Below are 15810 nucleotides of genomic sequence, written 5' to 3'. Positions count from 1 at the left end.
TCAGTAGCTTGTAGAACCACTTTAGCAGCAATAACTTGAAGTTTCATTCTTTTTTACAACATTGCTTATGAATGCCTGCTAACTTCAGTTCATGAGGTTTGCAGCATTTTGATTCTTTTTCAGCCGTCCTGGTGGAGATTTGCTTCTGTGCTTGGAATCATTGTGCTGTTGCACAACCTAGTTAGAGCTGCGTTTTAGCTGTCGGACAGAAAGGCTCGCGTTTGACTCCAGAATACTCTGGTATACAAGTGAGTTCATAGTCGAGTCAATGACTGCAAGGTGCCCTGGTCCTGTGGCTTAAAAAATCATCACTCCTTCCCCACAGTGCATAACAATTGGTATGAAATGTTTGTCCTGATAAGCTGTTTTTGATACGACTTTGCAAACCTTAAGTCTGTTGACATGTTCCATTTAGAAAGAAGAGACTTTCTCCTGTTAACTCTTGCAAAAATTCTATATTTTGTTCAGTCTTTTTCTAATTGTACTGTCATGAAATTAAAGATTTAGCATGCTAACTGAGGACTGTAGAATCTGAGATGTAGCTCAGGGCTTGGAGTTTCTCAAATGTCTCTGATCAGTGAACAGTCTGAACTCAGGGTAAATATCCTGGGATGACCTCTCCTGTGAAGATTGGCTGCTGTCTTGGCACAGCTGAACGTGTTCTACTTGTGAGTGATGTTTCTCACTGTATAATGAAAGGCTTTGTTTGGAAATCGCCTTATAACCCTTCCGTGATTGATGGGCACCTACAATTGTTTGTTTAAGATCTAGGTGATGTCTTTCATCCTTGGCATCACGTTAACAAACGCCTGAATGCTCCAGACCTGCAAACTGCCAAAACTGACATTTTAATGGAGGTGCTCACACTTGATCAGTTAATCGAGTCTAGTTGATTTCCAGCACCTGGTTCTTTCTTACCTTCTTAATTCATATTGGAACAGTAAGACTTTGTTTAGTTTTTCATACACTGATCTGTGTTCCAGTTTATTTTTTGTTAAATAAATAATGAAAGTGTAATATGTCATATTTTTCTGTAGTTCATCTGAGGTTGTTCATCTGAGAATGTACCTGCTAAGGACCAGTTTATTTTCATTATACCCTCATACGTAAAACCTTAGAATTGAAAGAGGGTATATTTTCTTTTTACCGTGATTGTAAGTTATAGATTTACTCCCCAAATGAAAGATGGTGCAGGTGACACAAGTGACATTTCAGCTAACCTGTTAAAAAAAAAAAGTAGAGCAAAACACCTTTATGGATTGATCCACTATTAACATTTAATGTTTAATGTCCATTAAGCCATCCATCATTTACAGAGATGACTGCTAGTAAAGTGGTCGTTGTGAGAATTAATTTTATTTATATAGTGCCAATTCACAGCAACAGTTGCTTCAAGGCACTTTGTATTGGAAGTTAAAGACCCTACAGTAATGCAGAGAAAACCCTAACAATCAGATGACCCAAGTGCTTTGGTGACAGTGAGAAGGAAAAACGTCCTTTTATCAGGAAGAAACCTGCAGCAGAACGAGGCTCAGGGAGTGTCTGCCATCTGCTGTGACTAGTTAAGGGTGATGGGAGGAAGAACCAAAGAGAACTAAAGTCAACCTTTTTTTTCTGTGACTATATGAATGAACTCTCCATTCTGTCTGCCCCGGGGACCGTCCCCTTCTGTACATTTTTGATATTACTCTCCTGAAAATGGCTTGTAGCTCAGTGCTCTCCAGCTGTCTCTGGCAATATCCCTCTGCCGGAGAATGGATGAAACGTATAAACATCAAACAGCCTGAGCTCCACACTGAAACAAAGGCTGCAATGTAAGAGCTCCTGGTACATTACCAAAGGAAATTACGCCAGCTATTAAGGCGCATTGTCATTTTCAAAGCAGTGCGTATCATTGAGGCATGTGTTTTGAGTCTCACTATCCACTCTTGCCTCGAAGCATGTAGCCTAGCTTTTTTTGGCCCCTTTTATTGCGATGTAAACCCCCTGGATGCAGACATAAGAGGAGGACAGGAGAAGTTAAGAGAACACATGTGGTAAGCATTAATCTTTTTTGTTTTGCTTTTCCTTTATCAAATAGACACACTGAGATGCATTTTGAAGATGTGACAGTTGCTGTTGCTTCTACTAAAGTCAAATAAAAACACTATGAGACTTCCTTTGTTTCTAAGACATGTTGGAAATACTTGTATGATGTGTACTGCCTGTGAACTTCTGCTCCAGGGGTTATGTTATTGAACACACATTCTTCTTCTCGAATCTTTCATCTCTTCATTCAGAAAGCGTTTTATAGCCATCCAAGCTTCATTTTTCAGCTATGTGTTTGCCTTTCAGTGATTAAAACCCCCCACAATGGTTGTTGAATGAAAACAAACACATTTGCAAAGCCATTTAAAAGCACTCTGCTCAGGATCAAGCGAGGTAGTCCTAACAAATACTGAAAAGTTGGACTGATTTTATTGCAGTTATGCCGAGGCAATTAAAATTCCAGATAAACTATGTATTACATTGGCAAGGTTGACAAATCATCATTGTTTTGGAGTATAATGAGAATACCTCTGGGTAACATACAGATTATGAGAAACAGGGGAAACAGACCAGGTACAGCACTGCAGCTACTGCTTAAAAATCTCCCTTAGTATTACAAAAGGTAAACAAAGCAAGCTAGTAAAAAAAAACCAATATACAGTATATGATTGAAGATAAACATGTGGCATACTGTTTCCTATATTGTAAAAAAAACTCAAAAAAACAGCAACAATTATCGCCAATAAATTAGAGCCACAGGAGCACTAATGTCAAAAAGGGATTTATCATCAGTTAAGCAAAGGCAGTGCATTAAATCTGTGGCCTGAGCTACACAAACATTAACTATAGTGGCCATACAGAAAGCAACAGCAATGACAGCTATGGATCCCTCATTCTGCATTCATTATGCTGTTATTTAGATCTTATAAATGTAAATGCACTGAGCCAAGTATTGTCAATCATAGGCATACTGATACTATCTAAAGATGCAGCTACATTATAATTCTCCATTAATTTTTGGATTTATAAAATAGAGATTAAAAATCAGCTTTGTCGCCTTCTCACTCTTTTGGTAATTTTGGCTGTGACTGCTAATTCAGACAAACTGATTTCTGAAATAGGTTGAAGTAAACTTCCTACAGTTTTCAGTCTCTTTATCTTCCTCCTTTGCTCAGAAATTGTAAGGTGAAACCAGAATGTGGACCTGGGCCACATGCTTGGCCTGAAAGGTGCGGTCGCTGTACTCGGACATGTCCACGTCAACGCTGATCTCCTGTGGCCCGCGCAGCTGCTGGACCAGTATCAGCTCACCAGTCTGTCTGTCTGAGCGCTGCATAACAAAGATACTGCGTGAGTTTCCGCCCACTATGCCGAAACGCAGGCTGTCCGGGCCGGCGCGGCCGGGGACGGCAGCGGTCGCCATGCGGAAAAGCGTGGCGGGAGTCTTCAGGTTGGAGGGCAGAGACAGGTAGTGAAAGGACACAGTCTTGGGGGCCAGGTGGCAGGAACGGCTGTCCATGGGGCAGGGGTTTCTCTCACACTGACTGCAGGAAGGAAATACAGTAAATATTAAGAATTACTGGGCAAAGTGCTTTGGAGAAGTGAAACACACACATACATATACTCATTTCAATGTTTTTCTCTAGACACAAACCATTTCTTTAGCTGCATCTCCAAATTATGCCAAAGATAACGCAGTCTGGCAGGCATAACATAACATAGTATTTTTGCACCAACTAGGTGATTCCCAAAGAGCTGAAGTTTTGGCATATCTCAGCATGGTTCTTAAAGAGTTCTTAAAAAATCTGAGGAAAATGGACAAGAAGGGACAGAGCTTAAAAACCTAGATTTACAGTATATGAAAGCTGGTTCCTTAAGAAATAGGAAAAAATCCAACAAAGACCTGACACGAGATCTGAGAAATGTATCTGGACTTTCAGTTTATTGAGATTATTGTATTTTCCAACATTTTGTTATATTATCTAAAAATTTCCAGAAGCTGTCTTATCAGTTGTTGGAGCTATGAGTGTCTATTTCCGCTATTCATTGCGCTGTGGGACCTAGCAACAATAACGTGGATTTAATATGCACGCTAACATCTGCACTTACACTGAATTCAATCTTTCATGAACCTAAAATGTGGTGAACATGAGCACGTAGAAAGGAACTGGGTCACAGCTACCCTCTCACTCGAATCTTTTCTTTTCTCTCTTGTTACAAGTATTTTCCTCAAACATTTCTCCTGCAGGTTTGCTGGCACCAGAGCACTATTTCACCACACTGATGGTTCAGTAGAAGCAAACAGAGCTTTGTTTCATGCACTTAAATGAAGCAGCTTGCTGATGGCTGGCAAATAAAACATATTGACATCCTACGTGGCTCCAAAGAAATAGGGAAAAAAAATGGTGCGGTTCTGCTGAGTGTGCATTTTCTATGTCACGAGGGAATTCATCACTCGCAAAAAGTAGTATGTGGGAAAACAAGTGCATTATTACAGCAGTAAATCCTTTCACCAGATTATTGAAACCAGAGACAAGAATAAAAGATGGATGTCTCCAGGTCTGAAAAGTGAAATCCAGTGTGTGGAAGTGCATTAAACGTGCTTCTTTTTAATGGCCACCAGGGCGATGACTCATTTGGTTGCAAAAGTAAGCATGGTTTCAAATTAAAAGAATATAATACTCTTTTCATTTATTAACTCAGTAACCCTTTTTCCTGATGGTCTCAATTACTATTTTCACATCTTATTTAACCCAGTCTTCTGGTTATTTGGGAAACTTTGGTCTCATTTAGAGTAAAATAAGTAAAATGTAATGGACACAACCCTTCCATATGAGTGTACAGTATCCTTCAGTACTCAGCCAGATCCACCCTTAGAATTTAAAGCCCTTAAGATCGGCTTTACTAAATGGGGCAAAATAGCATCTGACGCAATCCCCAAATAGCGCTCATAGGTGTGGTTAGTTTTAGGGCTGATCTACAAAAGTTGCCCTGTTCTCTAAACATAGTCAGTACATTTCAATATTGAAAAATAGGTGCGAGAAATAAGAAGCACTTTTTTGTGTTAAATATCGGCCCAATTAGGAGTAGATTATGGCTCACAAAAGTTAGAAAATCAGTTTGTGCCCCTGATTTAAATATTCTCCTTCCTATTTTTTGCACACTGAGTTCCTACCTCTTTACATGGAACCTTGTCACTGCGCTCTCTTTGTAATCTTTGTCGTTTTTTTATGCCAAAACCTAAGCATTAGTAAATCTGTCTCTAAAAGCCCATATTCCACAGACTGACATCACAGTGGCTATGTGCTTCTTCTCTGTACAGTCTATGGATAAAACTGAGTGAATGCATCCAGATGTTTCGCTCACTGGGACTACAGCAAGTACAGAAAGTCAAAGTTGGACCAGGAGGTTGGCTGGTAAACTGTGAACAGGCTTCGTATCCGTCTCACGGGCAGCCTTTAATTCATGTTCCCAAACTGTTTTTTAACTTGGCTGTTAGTGATGTGTCTGTGTTGCCAGACCTCAGCAGTTACCATAGAAATGTAATGTTATTTCTACCAATGGCAAACAGGTCCTGGACTGTATTAAAAGATGGCTGTTCTCGCTAAGACGTGACAGATGTTTTTTTTTTTTTAACTAGTCACTGAAAAAACAAAGAAGACTAGTGGTTCACATTAGGATGCATCTACTTACAAGGCAGATGTCTTGACGTAGCTGATGTCACCGTGAGAGTGGGGACACTCTGGATTGACGCACTGAAAGCCTCCTCCCATGTTGATACAAGTTGTCCCTCGGCTACAGTTGTGCTGTTGGCTTAAACATTCATCCACATCTGGAGGCCAAAACAGCAAAGGCATGTAAGAATGAGAAGCAGGGAGAGAAGCTTGCCAGGCCGACACCCTGCTTCCTGGTTACCACGGTGTGAGCAGGGGGTGCTCTGCTATTGGGGTTTTTTGTTTTTTTAAAGTTTGACTACCAGAAATGTCCTAAATATCCCTTCTACTGGGAAGGGGTGAGGTCATTCATTCCTTTGGAAAGCACGGTTACCTTCAGGGGTAACAATAAAAGTAGCAACGCAGACAAACAATTCTACAGAAAAACTAAAATCTCTGCTGCTCCGTATCCTTCTAAATCACAGGTATTCCTATCTGAGCTACTTATCCAGTGAGATCTGCAGCCGGGGCCCTGTGAATAAGCCTTTGTCCTGCGTTCCCCCTTGTCACTCACCCTCACAGCTCCGCCCATCTAGAAGCAACTTGTAACCGCTGGGGCAAGCGCAGTGGTACGAGCCTGGGACATTTACACACTCGTGGACGCACAGTTTCCCTCCTTGGTCCAGCCGGTACACTTCACACTCATTTACATCTGTCAATAAACAGAAAATAAATGCATGTACACACTGACTTTAAAACATGCATCATATAACAAGGTCAAAGAAATGTGCCTGCAAAAGTAACTCAGATGGGAGGACCTATTTGGAACATAGGTAACAGTATATTTGATATGGCTCGATGAGGGTAACTAAGACCTAAAGAGATGCTAATCAGCTCGTGACCTCTCAAGAGGATTATTTTGTTTGTCACAGACTGGCTCTACAGATTACTCTCATTTGCAACTGTATTAATCACCAGAGGAGTGAAGGATTCAGGTACTTTGTGGTATTTTCATCAGTAAATTCCATATAACATCTCTTTATGCCCCACGGAGATATCGTAGAGCAGGTCAGCAGCTCAAGGGAACGGCTCTGCGGCTGACCTTACCTCCCTATGAGGTGGAGAAAAGGAGAATTTCCCAACAGGGATCAATTAAGGTAGCACATAATTACAGCTCACCCTGACAGATACTATTGTCAGAGGTGCCACTCATGTGAAAGCCCGCATCGCAGCTGCAGTGCTGGGCTTGGTTCACTTGGGCACAGCGAGGTCTCCGGCTGAACGCTGGATCATTCATGACACTCCACTCAGGGGGCGCTGTGATAGAAAAAAATAAATTATGAAATCGTAATGCCACCTAGGGTAAAGTCCCGAGTGACATGCTAATACAAACAAACCAAGGGACTCAGACATTCCTTCCATGGTACTGACCTGTCTGTGTTTGGTGCTGGCAGTGGGAGCCACTCCAGTTTTGGGGGCAAGTGCATTTGTACTGGTTGACCCCTTCCACACAGGTACCTCCATTCTGGCAGGGATTACTTGCACATTCGCTTACATCTGTGGATATAGGAGAGTATTAAATTAACTACAGTCAACGTGTTGAGAAATGTGCAACGTCTTCACTAGCCTCTGATCATTTTCATGGAGAAAATCCTTTACAAATATTTCCGTGGCTTCATTGAAACATGCCCAAACTGGTACTGCTGCGAATGCCTCTGATTGTGAGTAAGACTATATCAGTGTCAGAAATGGCCATTAATATGAAAATCAAGGGGTGTGATTGGAGCCTGTCCCAGTTGAACATGAGATCAGGTACTGTACACCCCGGACAGGAAATCATTCTCTTACAAGGCTTACATGGAGAAACATCAATTAAGATTGGCTAATTTTGAACCTAACATGCTTGTCTCTGTACAGAAGTTGGAGTACCCAGAGAGAAACCACAGGGAGCACATCCAAACTCTGGTGGATGAAACCCAGAGTAGGAGATGGTGCTAACCCCTGCACCACTGTGCATGCTGAGCTACAAGCTGAGGATGCTTCAAAAACGTCCCAGCAGTTTAAATGTAGTCTTGAACCTGTATGATGTCAAAACAAGTGGATGCGTTACTCTGACTCTGTGTGATGTCAATAAAGTAATAAATACTAAAGGATATTGTGCATATGTTTGACAGAGTTAGCAGGATGGCATTGATTGTGGCGTTGTGACAGCACCACAATTTGCTCTGTCTCTTTAAATTAGGACACAAGTGGAAGATTGGCATGCCGTGCCTTATGAAGTCTAGTTGGCTCCGAAAGTTTTACAGATGTACACATTTTGAAGCAGACTGTGCTCTTTGAACCTCAGCACTGAGGCCACAGTATACAGGATAACAACCAGTTCCTCTAATTTTTATTTAGCTTGCCCAGGAGCAACCACAGGACCGTAACATGAAAAGGCCCACTGCACCATGCTAGATATTTTTAAACTCTTCTTAACTTTAAAGACTTTCAAACTCTATCAAGATCAATTTTTTGGTATGAGTATTTTAGGCATCAAATACGCTGGACTGAAAAGCACGAACTGGGATAATACTGTGCAGAGTTGGGCACTCTTGTGTTGTTTTAACCATGAATGTCAATAAACGTACGCACATGTTCAAATGTGCCACTTGGAATTTCTGGAGGAGAGCCACCGGTGCAAGCTGAAAGGGCTATCAAGAGCATGCTTGGCATACTTCTGTGCAATCAGACCATAGTGTGAGTATAATGACTGGACTTAACCCGGTGCAGTGGGGCTACTGTTGAAGAACCGAGGAAACATGAGCGAGGGCTGGGGGTGTCAACTTACAGTAGCCACACCAGTGCTGTCTGGCAATGATGGGTAGAAGCCTGCGGGGAAATGGACCCACAGTGGAATGTAGTACAGGTGTTTTTCTGTGTTCAGAGACATTTAATGCCATTTTAACGAGCGCTTCATTCAGCGTGCCGAGGAGCTCCACACACTCTGAAGAATGGCTCTTTTCTTTGCCTGTTATCTATGTGTACGAGGAACTCCATTGTGCTTTTTTCTTTCTGAGCTGATGTCTTTTTCAGCCAGTCATTCATACAATGCTAAGACAGGGTCACCCTAAATAGATTTTTGTGGACATTTTTGCTCAACAGTGAATAACAAAGCAAATAAAACACAAACGGGAACTGATGTTTTTATATGGAAGAAAGATAAAACCATCCTTTAGCTGAACCGCGATGGCATTCTGCACCTGAAACTGGTCTAACTGGGAATTTGTGGGTAATAAATATCTTCTAATCTTAAAAGTCTATAGGGAAAGTGAAGCTCACCTTTACAGGTTACGTCAGCGCCGGTCCAGGTGCCATTTTCCCGGCAAACTCGCGTCGCAGAACCCACAAGGTGGTAGCCTGGGGAACAAGTGAAATGGACCTCGTGGCCAACAAAATACTTTGACCCGAACTTGGTTCCATGAGCAGGGGCTTCCAGGGAGGGGCAGGTGGTGGGTGCTGTGGGAGAAAGAAAAAGGGAACAAGAGGAAGGCTGGTCACATGTGGAATAAGCCTTCCAACATCCTCTGGCATTCTCTGCCTGAGGATATACACGTGTCTCTGGGCAGTGCAGAAACTTCATGGGAAAAGATTGTTCAATGCCTCATTTACAGTCATCGGGCAAAGGAACAGCCATTTTTATGAGTCAGAAGTGTACCAGCACTCAGATGTTATGCTATGTATCGTGCTCTGGAAGGTATGATGTATAATAACCTAATAGTATATAATTACATTACATAATCATAGGAATGGATTACATTTTTAACTTTCATGAGATTTATGTTCTTCTTAAAACTTGAGGAATTGTGGGAAAACTGTCTCCTTCTCTTTTTGTTCCTAAACTGAAAACATTTCAGTTTCTAAGTCACACTTGGTCAGACTGAGTTGTGTACAGATAATGATTGTATTATTACAACAGCTAGTCTCCCCCCCAAATAACACAATTCCACAAATCCACTTCCCCTGTCAAGTACCCAGTGCTGTAACTGAGATGGCCTTGAAGTGCTAGAAGAAAAGTATAATTCCATAATACAAGAAAGTATGTCTGGCTCTCCACTGTCACTCACTCAAGAGGAAAAATCAAGTTAAAGAAAACAAACTTTCTAAAATGTTTGAAATTTGATACTCTGGAATTTTCTCCTGACTTTAACATAAAAGTGCGCTGCTGAATTATAAACAAAACAAAAAACATAACAACAGCAGTCATATCATGCATGCATATGAAACTTTATACAGCATGACATGCAAATGAAAGGACTTTAGTGGCATTATGGGATAAATGCTGCCCTACTTATAGTAACCAACCACATACCGTACTCTGTGTTTAAGTGGCTGGTGAGGCATTTGGACATCTTTCCTGTGGTTTAAACAGTCATTTATCAGGTATGTTAACTTTGAAGCATAATAGATGTGTAATAGTTGGTAAAAAAAAAAGAAAAAAGAAAAGAAAAAAAAAAGAAAGAAATGCAAGTTTTATTAAATCTGTTTTGAGTCTGATTTTAATCAATTTCTAAGTACATAATTTTAATATCTGGCTCCTGATTTTAGTCAGTGTTGAGACTGGTAATTTGTTTACTGAACACAAATGTATATGTCTCAGATTTGGTTCAGTCTACTTCGTTTACAAGCAATTCTTCAACAAGAGATATGAACACTTGCAATCCATGTAAAGATGGCACTGCCTGCAGCATGTCCAGAGGAGGCCGTCAGGTGAAAAAGGAAGGTTTCACAGGACTGTGAAGCCCTATGGAAAACTATGTACACCATTACTGCTACCATGGGAATTAAGAGGGTATTTGATCAGCCTATCAGATGTACTGATTAACCATGTGTGACCACCTATATAAAAGCAGAAGTTTTGGCAGCTTGCTGGTTTGGACCATTCAGCTATGTGTTAATACAATTCCACAATCTTACCAAGATTGAACAGACTGTGTAATGCTGAGAGAAACTGCAGAAAACCCAAGTGCTACAACTCATAAATTGGTTAGGATGTTTAGGAACAACCCACCAAGGCCCTGCCATGAACTGAAAACAACTGGAAGACCAGCATCAGTGTCCTCAGCGAAGCCAGTTTACACTGCTGCGGAATGAGACGTGCCAACCAACAAAGAAACCCCTGCTCCACAATTGACACATTCAAACTCAAGTGAAATTTGTAGCTGCCCACATGGACAAAACAAATGCCTTCTGGAGAAACGCTTTATGGTCCAACGAGAGAAAGATAGAACTATTTACTCCTTCAAACACAATAAGTGTGTTTGAAGGAGTAAAGTTGAGGCTTTCAAAACTGAGAACACTGTAACAACTGTCAAGCATGGTGGTGGTAGTATCATGCTTTGGGCCTGTTTTGGTGCTAGTGGCACTGGTACATGTTAACGGAGAAGGAGGAATACCTCCAAATTCTTCAACTTTACCTCAAATTAACAGCTACCCGGTAGAAACTTGGACAGAATTTGGTATTCCCAAACCCATGATCTTAAACACATCAAAACTGGGTTTGAAATGGATAGCAGGCTAACAGTAAGCCTCTGCAATGTCCTTTTCAAGTTCTGACCTCAACCTTATTGAAAATTTGTGGACTGTGTTTAAAAATCAGGTCCATGCCAGGATACCAACCAATTTAAATTAGCTGTACCACTTCTGCCAAGAAGAGTGGTCAAATATCCAGCCAGAATAACTCCAGAAGCTTACTGCTGGTCAAAAGCATTTGGTTGTGGTGCAATTCACTAAGGGACAGTTAAAAAAAATATTAATAGGTATGTATTTATACATATTTTTTATTTATATTTAATTTTTGTCTATGATAGAACAAAAAAAAAAACACATTTGTAATAATGAATATTCGTTGGTTAAATTCCACTTAACTACTCCAATAAGAGGTCCCTGCATTGCCATGTCCAGCTGAATCGCTTGACTTTAGCTGAGCCATTGTTAACGTTATGATTTATAGTGCTTTTTTCTTCTATGTCTAAATGTTATGATGATGATTCTGCTAATTCTGATAGCACTGTTCCTGTTTATCACTCACCAGACGACTGGTCTGCTTGAGGTAACTTGGAGACAGAGTTCTGAAGCGCTGCCAGTTTTGACTTCATGATCCTCAGCCCCTCGTTAAACCGCATCTCCTGGCCTTTCAGAAACTTCTCCATCTGACGAAGCACCCCAACCACCTGGTGCTTATCCATGCATGTCTGTTAATAACGAATGAAGACTGTGAGCAGAATAAAGACTCCTGGAAAAATCCAATGACTTGCCAGCAAAAACTGAGTGCAGGATGAAAGGTTACTTCAGTTTAATGGTTATAAAACGTAATACCTGAGTGATGAATAAACATTATTGTGCAGCTGTGGAGAATGAAGTAATTTAGATTAAACCCATGTTATTGGTGGACAAACAGTTATTATAGTCACAAAGCATTTTCACGGATACTAAAATATGTTATGCAACACTATGAAAACATTTATTTGAGATATTTTTACTATACCTGATGATAAGCGCCAAACTGTTTTTTATTTCACCCAAAACTATTGCTTTCTACTAGAATATATTCACTTATACCTCACAGCACTCTCCCTCACCCCTTTTCACTCTTATAACACAACTCTAGAGAAAGACACAGCTGGGCTAAAGCTGTGTGGCAGATGTCAGTGGGACCTAAGTCCAAAATGCTGTTCCTCTGTATATTTTGCATGGCGGTAGGAAGGCACATGCTCATTGGATAATCCCGAATGGGCAGACTCAAAATAGCATGGGTGCCACAGGCTGTTACTTTGGAGGGAACACTTGTCAAGCCATTACAAAGTTCCCCACAGAAAGTGCCGCTAATCCTTTTAGGAGGGTTTATTAATCACATGCTTACATTGGAACACCTCTGGGCAGCATACCTTAAATTCCTGCACTGGAATTCACAGGGCTTCGTGCAATAACAACAAAGTTCAATACATTGAAATGCATGGTGTACAGAGCTCGGACCTGTGCAGCATTAAGACTGGCCCCTGCTCTGTTATGTGCCTCAGGCAGAAAACAGGGGAAATGCCACCAGCTGACAAGACATGAGAAGATTCAATTGATTTTTTCCCAATTAAAAAAACACGACGTAGATTTAATATTACACTAAAATACACGGTGGTCGAAAACCTTCCAACCGCACAAACTAATAAGGAAAAAAAGAAAACAACAACAACATTTTTGTGTCATTGTATGGATAGTTAAATTTGATTCTAATCATTTTGTTTCTGAAAGATGTATGAAGATTTTTACAGCATTCAATGAGATTTTGCGATGGGATTATTGACCCAGTTTTCTCAGGCATAAAACTCTCAGCAAACTTCTGGACGCGCGTAAAGTAAATTGTTCCTACCTGAACGGTGCCATGACCACTGTGGATGGCTGTCAAACACAGCAAAAGCAAACACCTGCATCGGAAAGACAGTGCCATCGCAGAAACTGCAGCCAAGTTAACAGGCTACCGTTTCCTATTGCTGTTCTCAGATATTTAACAGGCTTCCTTTTAGGCTATTGGATGCCCCCAGAATAGTGGAGAAGTTCCGTCTACTCGTTTGAAGAGTGTGGAAGATGTTCATCAGGTGCCTGAGACAGAGATGCGCCCGCGTCTCTATATCTGGGGTCTTGGAAAGTTTCGCCTCTGAGCTCTGCACGCCACCTAGGCTTCCTGCAGCAGGAATCCCTCCCACCGAGACACAGCCAAACACTTTTCTTTCTTTACCTCTCTCATCCCATCATACAACATTATCTGTGCATTTGGCAAATTGCACGATCATAGTTAGACTTTTATATTTAGTTATAGCCTCGTAAAGATTATTTTTCCTACAACCTAACAATGAATAGCCTTTTCAGAATAATAATTCCATTAACAGCATATTTCTAATGAGTTTGTCAAATATCTGCATTATTAGGTTAATATGTTTACTTAACGTGCGACTTTTCCAGTCTTCTGTGAGTTTGCTGGCGATAATAACCGGACGCTCAGTGTGTTTACTGGCTCGCATCTCTACGAGCAAACTCTTTAGTCTTTACGGGTCGATTTGTAGAGTTAAAGCGACATCTGCTGGTCGATGACGGGACTGCACACGCGCGTGAAGTCCCACTACGCGAGCCCGTTCGCGTAAAAAAAAAAATTAAACGACACAAGAAATGCGTTTGTGCTTATAAATCGACAGATATTTATGTTCAGGTGTTTTAATTTTGTTAAGCAGCGTAAGGTATGATGGTTATAAGTGCATAACACACGCGACAACAGTGAAAACAAAGGGAAAAGCGAAGTGCGATATGCATTTCATTGTTGCAGATGTTGAAAGTGACCGACACTGCGTTCAACCAATAAGAACGGCAGCTCTGCTTACCCGTGCTGGCTTTGACCAATTGCCGGGCAGAGTTTGCTGTGTCCATGTTAGATAGATCCCGACAGAAGTATAAAAACACAGAGAATACATAATCGAGGAATGTGCTGCAGAACTCAGAAGCCATTTTGAGATGATGTCCCTGTTGAGAAAGCCTATGAAGATGCTGAAATCAACGAACATGGTTACATTTCTGTCTGTTTCTCCCTCCGTCTCCTCTATTTCACCATGGCAGCTGTCAACCGACGGGACATTAGCAAAGCGGGGTATCAAGCTGCGCTCACAGAGTTAAAACGTCATTGATATGAAAGAGGAGAGTGTCTGTTTACTGTCTCTGTCGAGACATGTAACACCGTGAGTCTTTTCCAGTCTGAAATCTTCCAGCATCTCTCACAAACCAACGTCTCCTTGAGTGACTGAATTAATTCACTCTTGTACCGGGGAAAAGGGAGGCAGATCCGTTCTCCAATGGCTTCTGTGAGCCTTGTTTCCAGTCCCCCAGCCCCTGTTCTTGACAAAAACATGACAGACTCTGAGCTTGCAGGGGATGAAAGGTCGAGTAATATTCTTGTGCAATTATTAATACGCTCATCTGTGCGTTTCAATTTCAGTGCTGTGGGTCTACATGCTTGTGTTACTGTTTTCTCTTTTAACCACGAATTGCGGGATATAGAGACATTTCACTTCTTTCCCCCCCTCTCTTAACATTTTTTTTGCATGCCTCTTTGGTGCAGTTGAATGGCGCTGTTCACACAGCCTCGATTACACATCACCGTGTCGATGAGACTCATTCATGATCATTTCCATGCAACATAGAGACCTCATCATTCTGTTGTTGTAGCTCAGGGATTCATGGCTTCATTGTTGCCATCTGCAGGAGACTATGCAAATGACTATGATGTAAATGCCACGCCCATCCTCATACTGTACTCCCCCTACTGGGCAACTACCGGTATTGCTGAAGCAGGGTTCACGCAGAGTTGAGATGATGTGCTTCTGCAGGATGTAGGCCATACCTGTGTCCTTGTGATTTGCTTTGCATTATGTTCAAAAACAAGACAAACAATTTGGTTTTCTGTTAAAAATCTTTGATCAAGTAATTTCACAGATTTTTTTCACTGTAGAAAACCAAGTGAACCAGTTGCTCATGTGTTAGGTTGGAAAAAAACTTGATGGCTCAACTTCTAGCCTGGACTTTGAGCATCTGTTACAGTTTTTAATTCTTAAAATGGGCAGAAACATAATTTCCAGTGTGGGCTTCGGGTATGATTGAAGCACCTAGTGTTGTTTATCACTGGAAAATGCACTTTAATGTAAATATTTAACATTTACATAGTTGTATTAGGTCCTTATAAACTGCCTTCTAACACTGATGCTACTATTTTTCATCATTTGCTTTTGGTCCTCAGTTAGATGTGCTGTACAGGCAGTTACAACAATAGAAAAAGGTGATTTGAAATAAAATATTTAGCCTGGCAGATGTTTTTCATTGAGGATGATGGTGACCTGTAAAGATTGTCCCCCACCTTTTGCTCTGCGACAGCTGAGACAGGATCCAACAGCCCTGTGGCCCTAAGCTGGATAAACCGTTAAGAAAATGGGTGGTTAGATGGATGTTTCTTGTTAAACCTGAGGCCTGTTCTGCTTCAATTAACTCAAAAGCCAACTTTACATACACAATGTTAGCTTTGGATTAATTCAGACTGAGGAAGAGGCAGCTAGTATCT

General features: G+C 41.1%; 2 protein-coding genes across 4 annotated transcripts in view; one reads left to right on the top strand and one right to left on the bottom strand.

The window, feature by feature from the left end:
- Positions 1-2368: 2368 nt before the first annotated feature.
- Positions 2369-14568, bottom strand: fbln7 (fibulin 7). 3 transcript variants are annotated; one of them, XM_086259837.1, is made up of 8 exons: positions 14087-14568; positions 11752-11914; positions 9003-9179; positions 7113-7238; positions 6861-6998; positions 6256-6393; positions 5722-5860; positions 2369-3572 (listed from the first exon to the last, which is right to left on the bottom strand). In XM_086259837.1, the coding sequence occupies exons 1-8, from the start codon at positions 14264-14266 to the stop codon at positions 3200-3202; spliced, it is 1434 nt and encodes a 477-aa protein (XP_086115963.1). In that variant the 5' UTR covers positions 14267-14568; the 3' UTR covers positions 2369-3199. The 3 variants fall into 3 exon arrangements, with proteins under 3 accessions (XP_086115963.1, XP_086115965.1, XP_086115964.1); XM_086259839.1 differs by lacking the exon at positions 14087-14568 and adding an exon at positions 12039-12178 and having other exon boundaries at positions 2374-3572; XM_086259838.1 differs by lacking the exon at positions 14087-14568 and adding an exon at positions 13084-13895 and having other exon boundaries at positions 2376-3572.
- Positions 14143-15810, top strand: part of zc3h6 (zinc finger CCCH-type containing 6) — a 9730-nt gene continuing 8062 nt past the window's right edge. The window contains exon 1 of the mRNA XM_086259836.1: positions 14143-14637. Within this exon, the coding sequence (XP_086115962.1) occupies positions 14552-14637 (86 nt within the window). The 5' untranslated portion in view covers positions 14143-14551. The remainder of the gene's footprint in view (positions 14638-15810) is intronic.

Source organism: Aulonocara sp. 'chitande type north' Nkhata Bay, linkage group LG13 (genome assembly GCF_057382095.1).
Source record: "Aulonocara sp. 'chitande type north' Nkhata Bay isolate Kocher_YH1m ecotype deep benthic linkage group LG13, A_spYH_male_GT1.1, whole genome shotgun sequence".
NCBI classification, from domain to species: Eukaryota; Metazoa; Chordata; class Actinopteri; order Cichliformes; family Cichlidae; genus Aulonocara; species Aulonocara sp. 'chitande type north' Nkhata Bay.
The sequence above is the reverse complement of the archived record's forward strand: the minus strand, read 5'-3'. Positions and strand labels throughout refer to the sequence as shown.

Excerpts from the sequence above, each read along its gene's own strand:
- fbln7 (XM_086259837.1), bottom strand. The coding sequence starts at position 14,266 with ATGTTCGTTGATTTCAGCATCTTCATAGGCTTTCTCAACAGGGACATC. Across the intron at positions 11,915-14,086 it reads ATTGGTCAAAGCCAGCACGG|ACATGCATGGATAAGCACCA; the intron begins GTAAGCAGAGCT and ends CGTTATTAACAG. Across the intron at positions 6,999-7,112 it reads CCAGCACCAAACACAGACAG|CGCCCCCTGAGTGGAGTGTC; the intron begins GTCAGTACCATG and ends TTTCTATCACAG.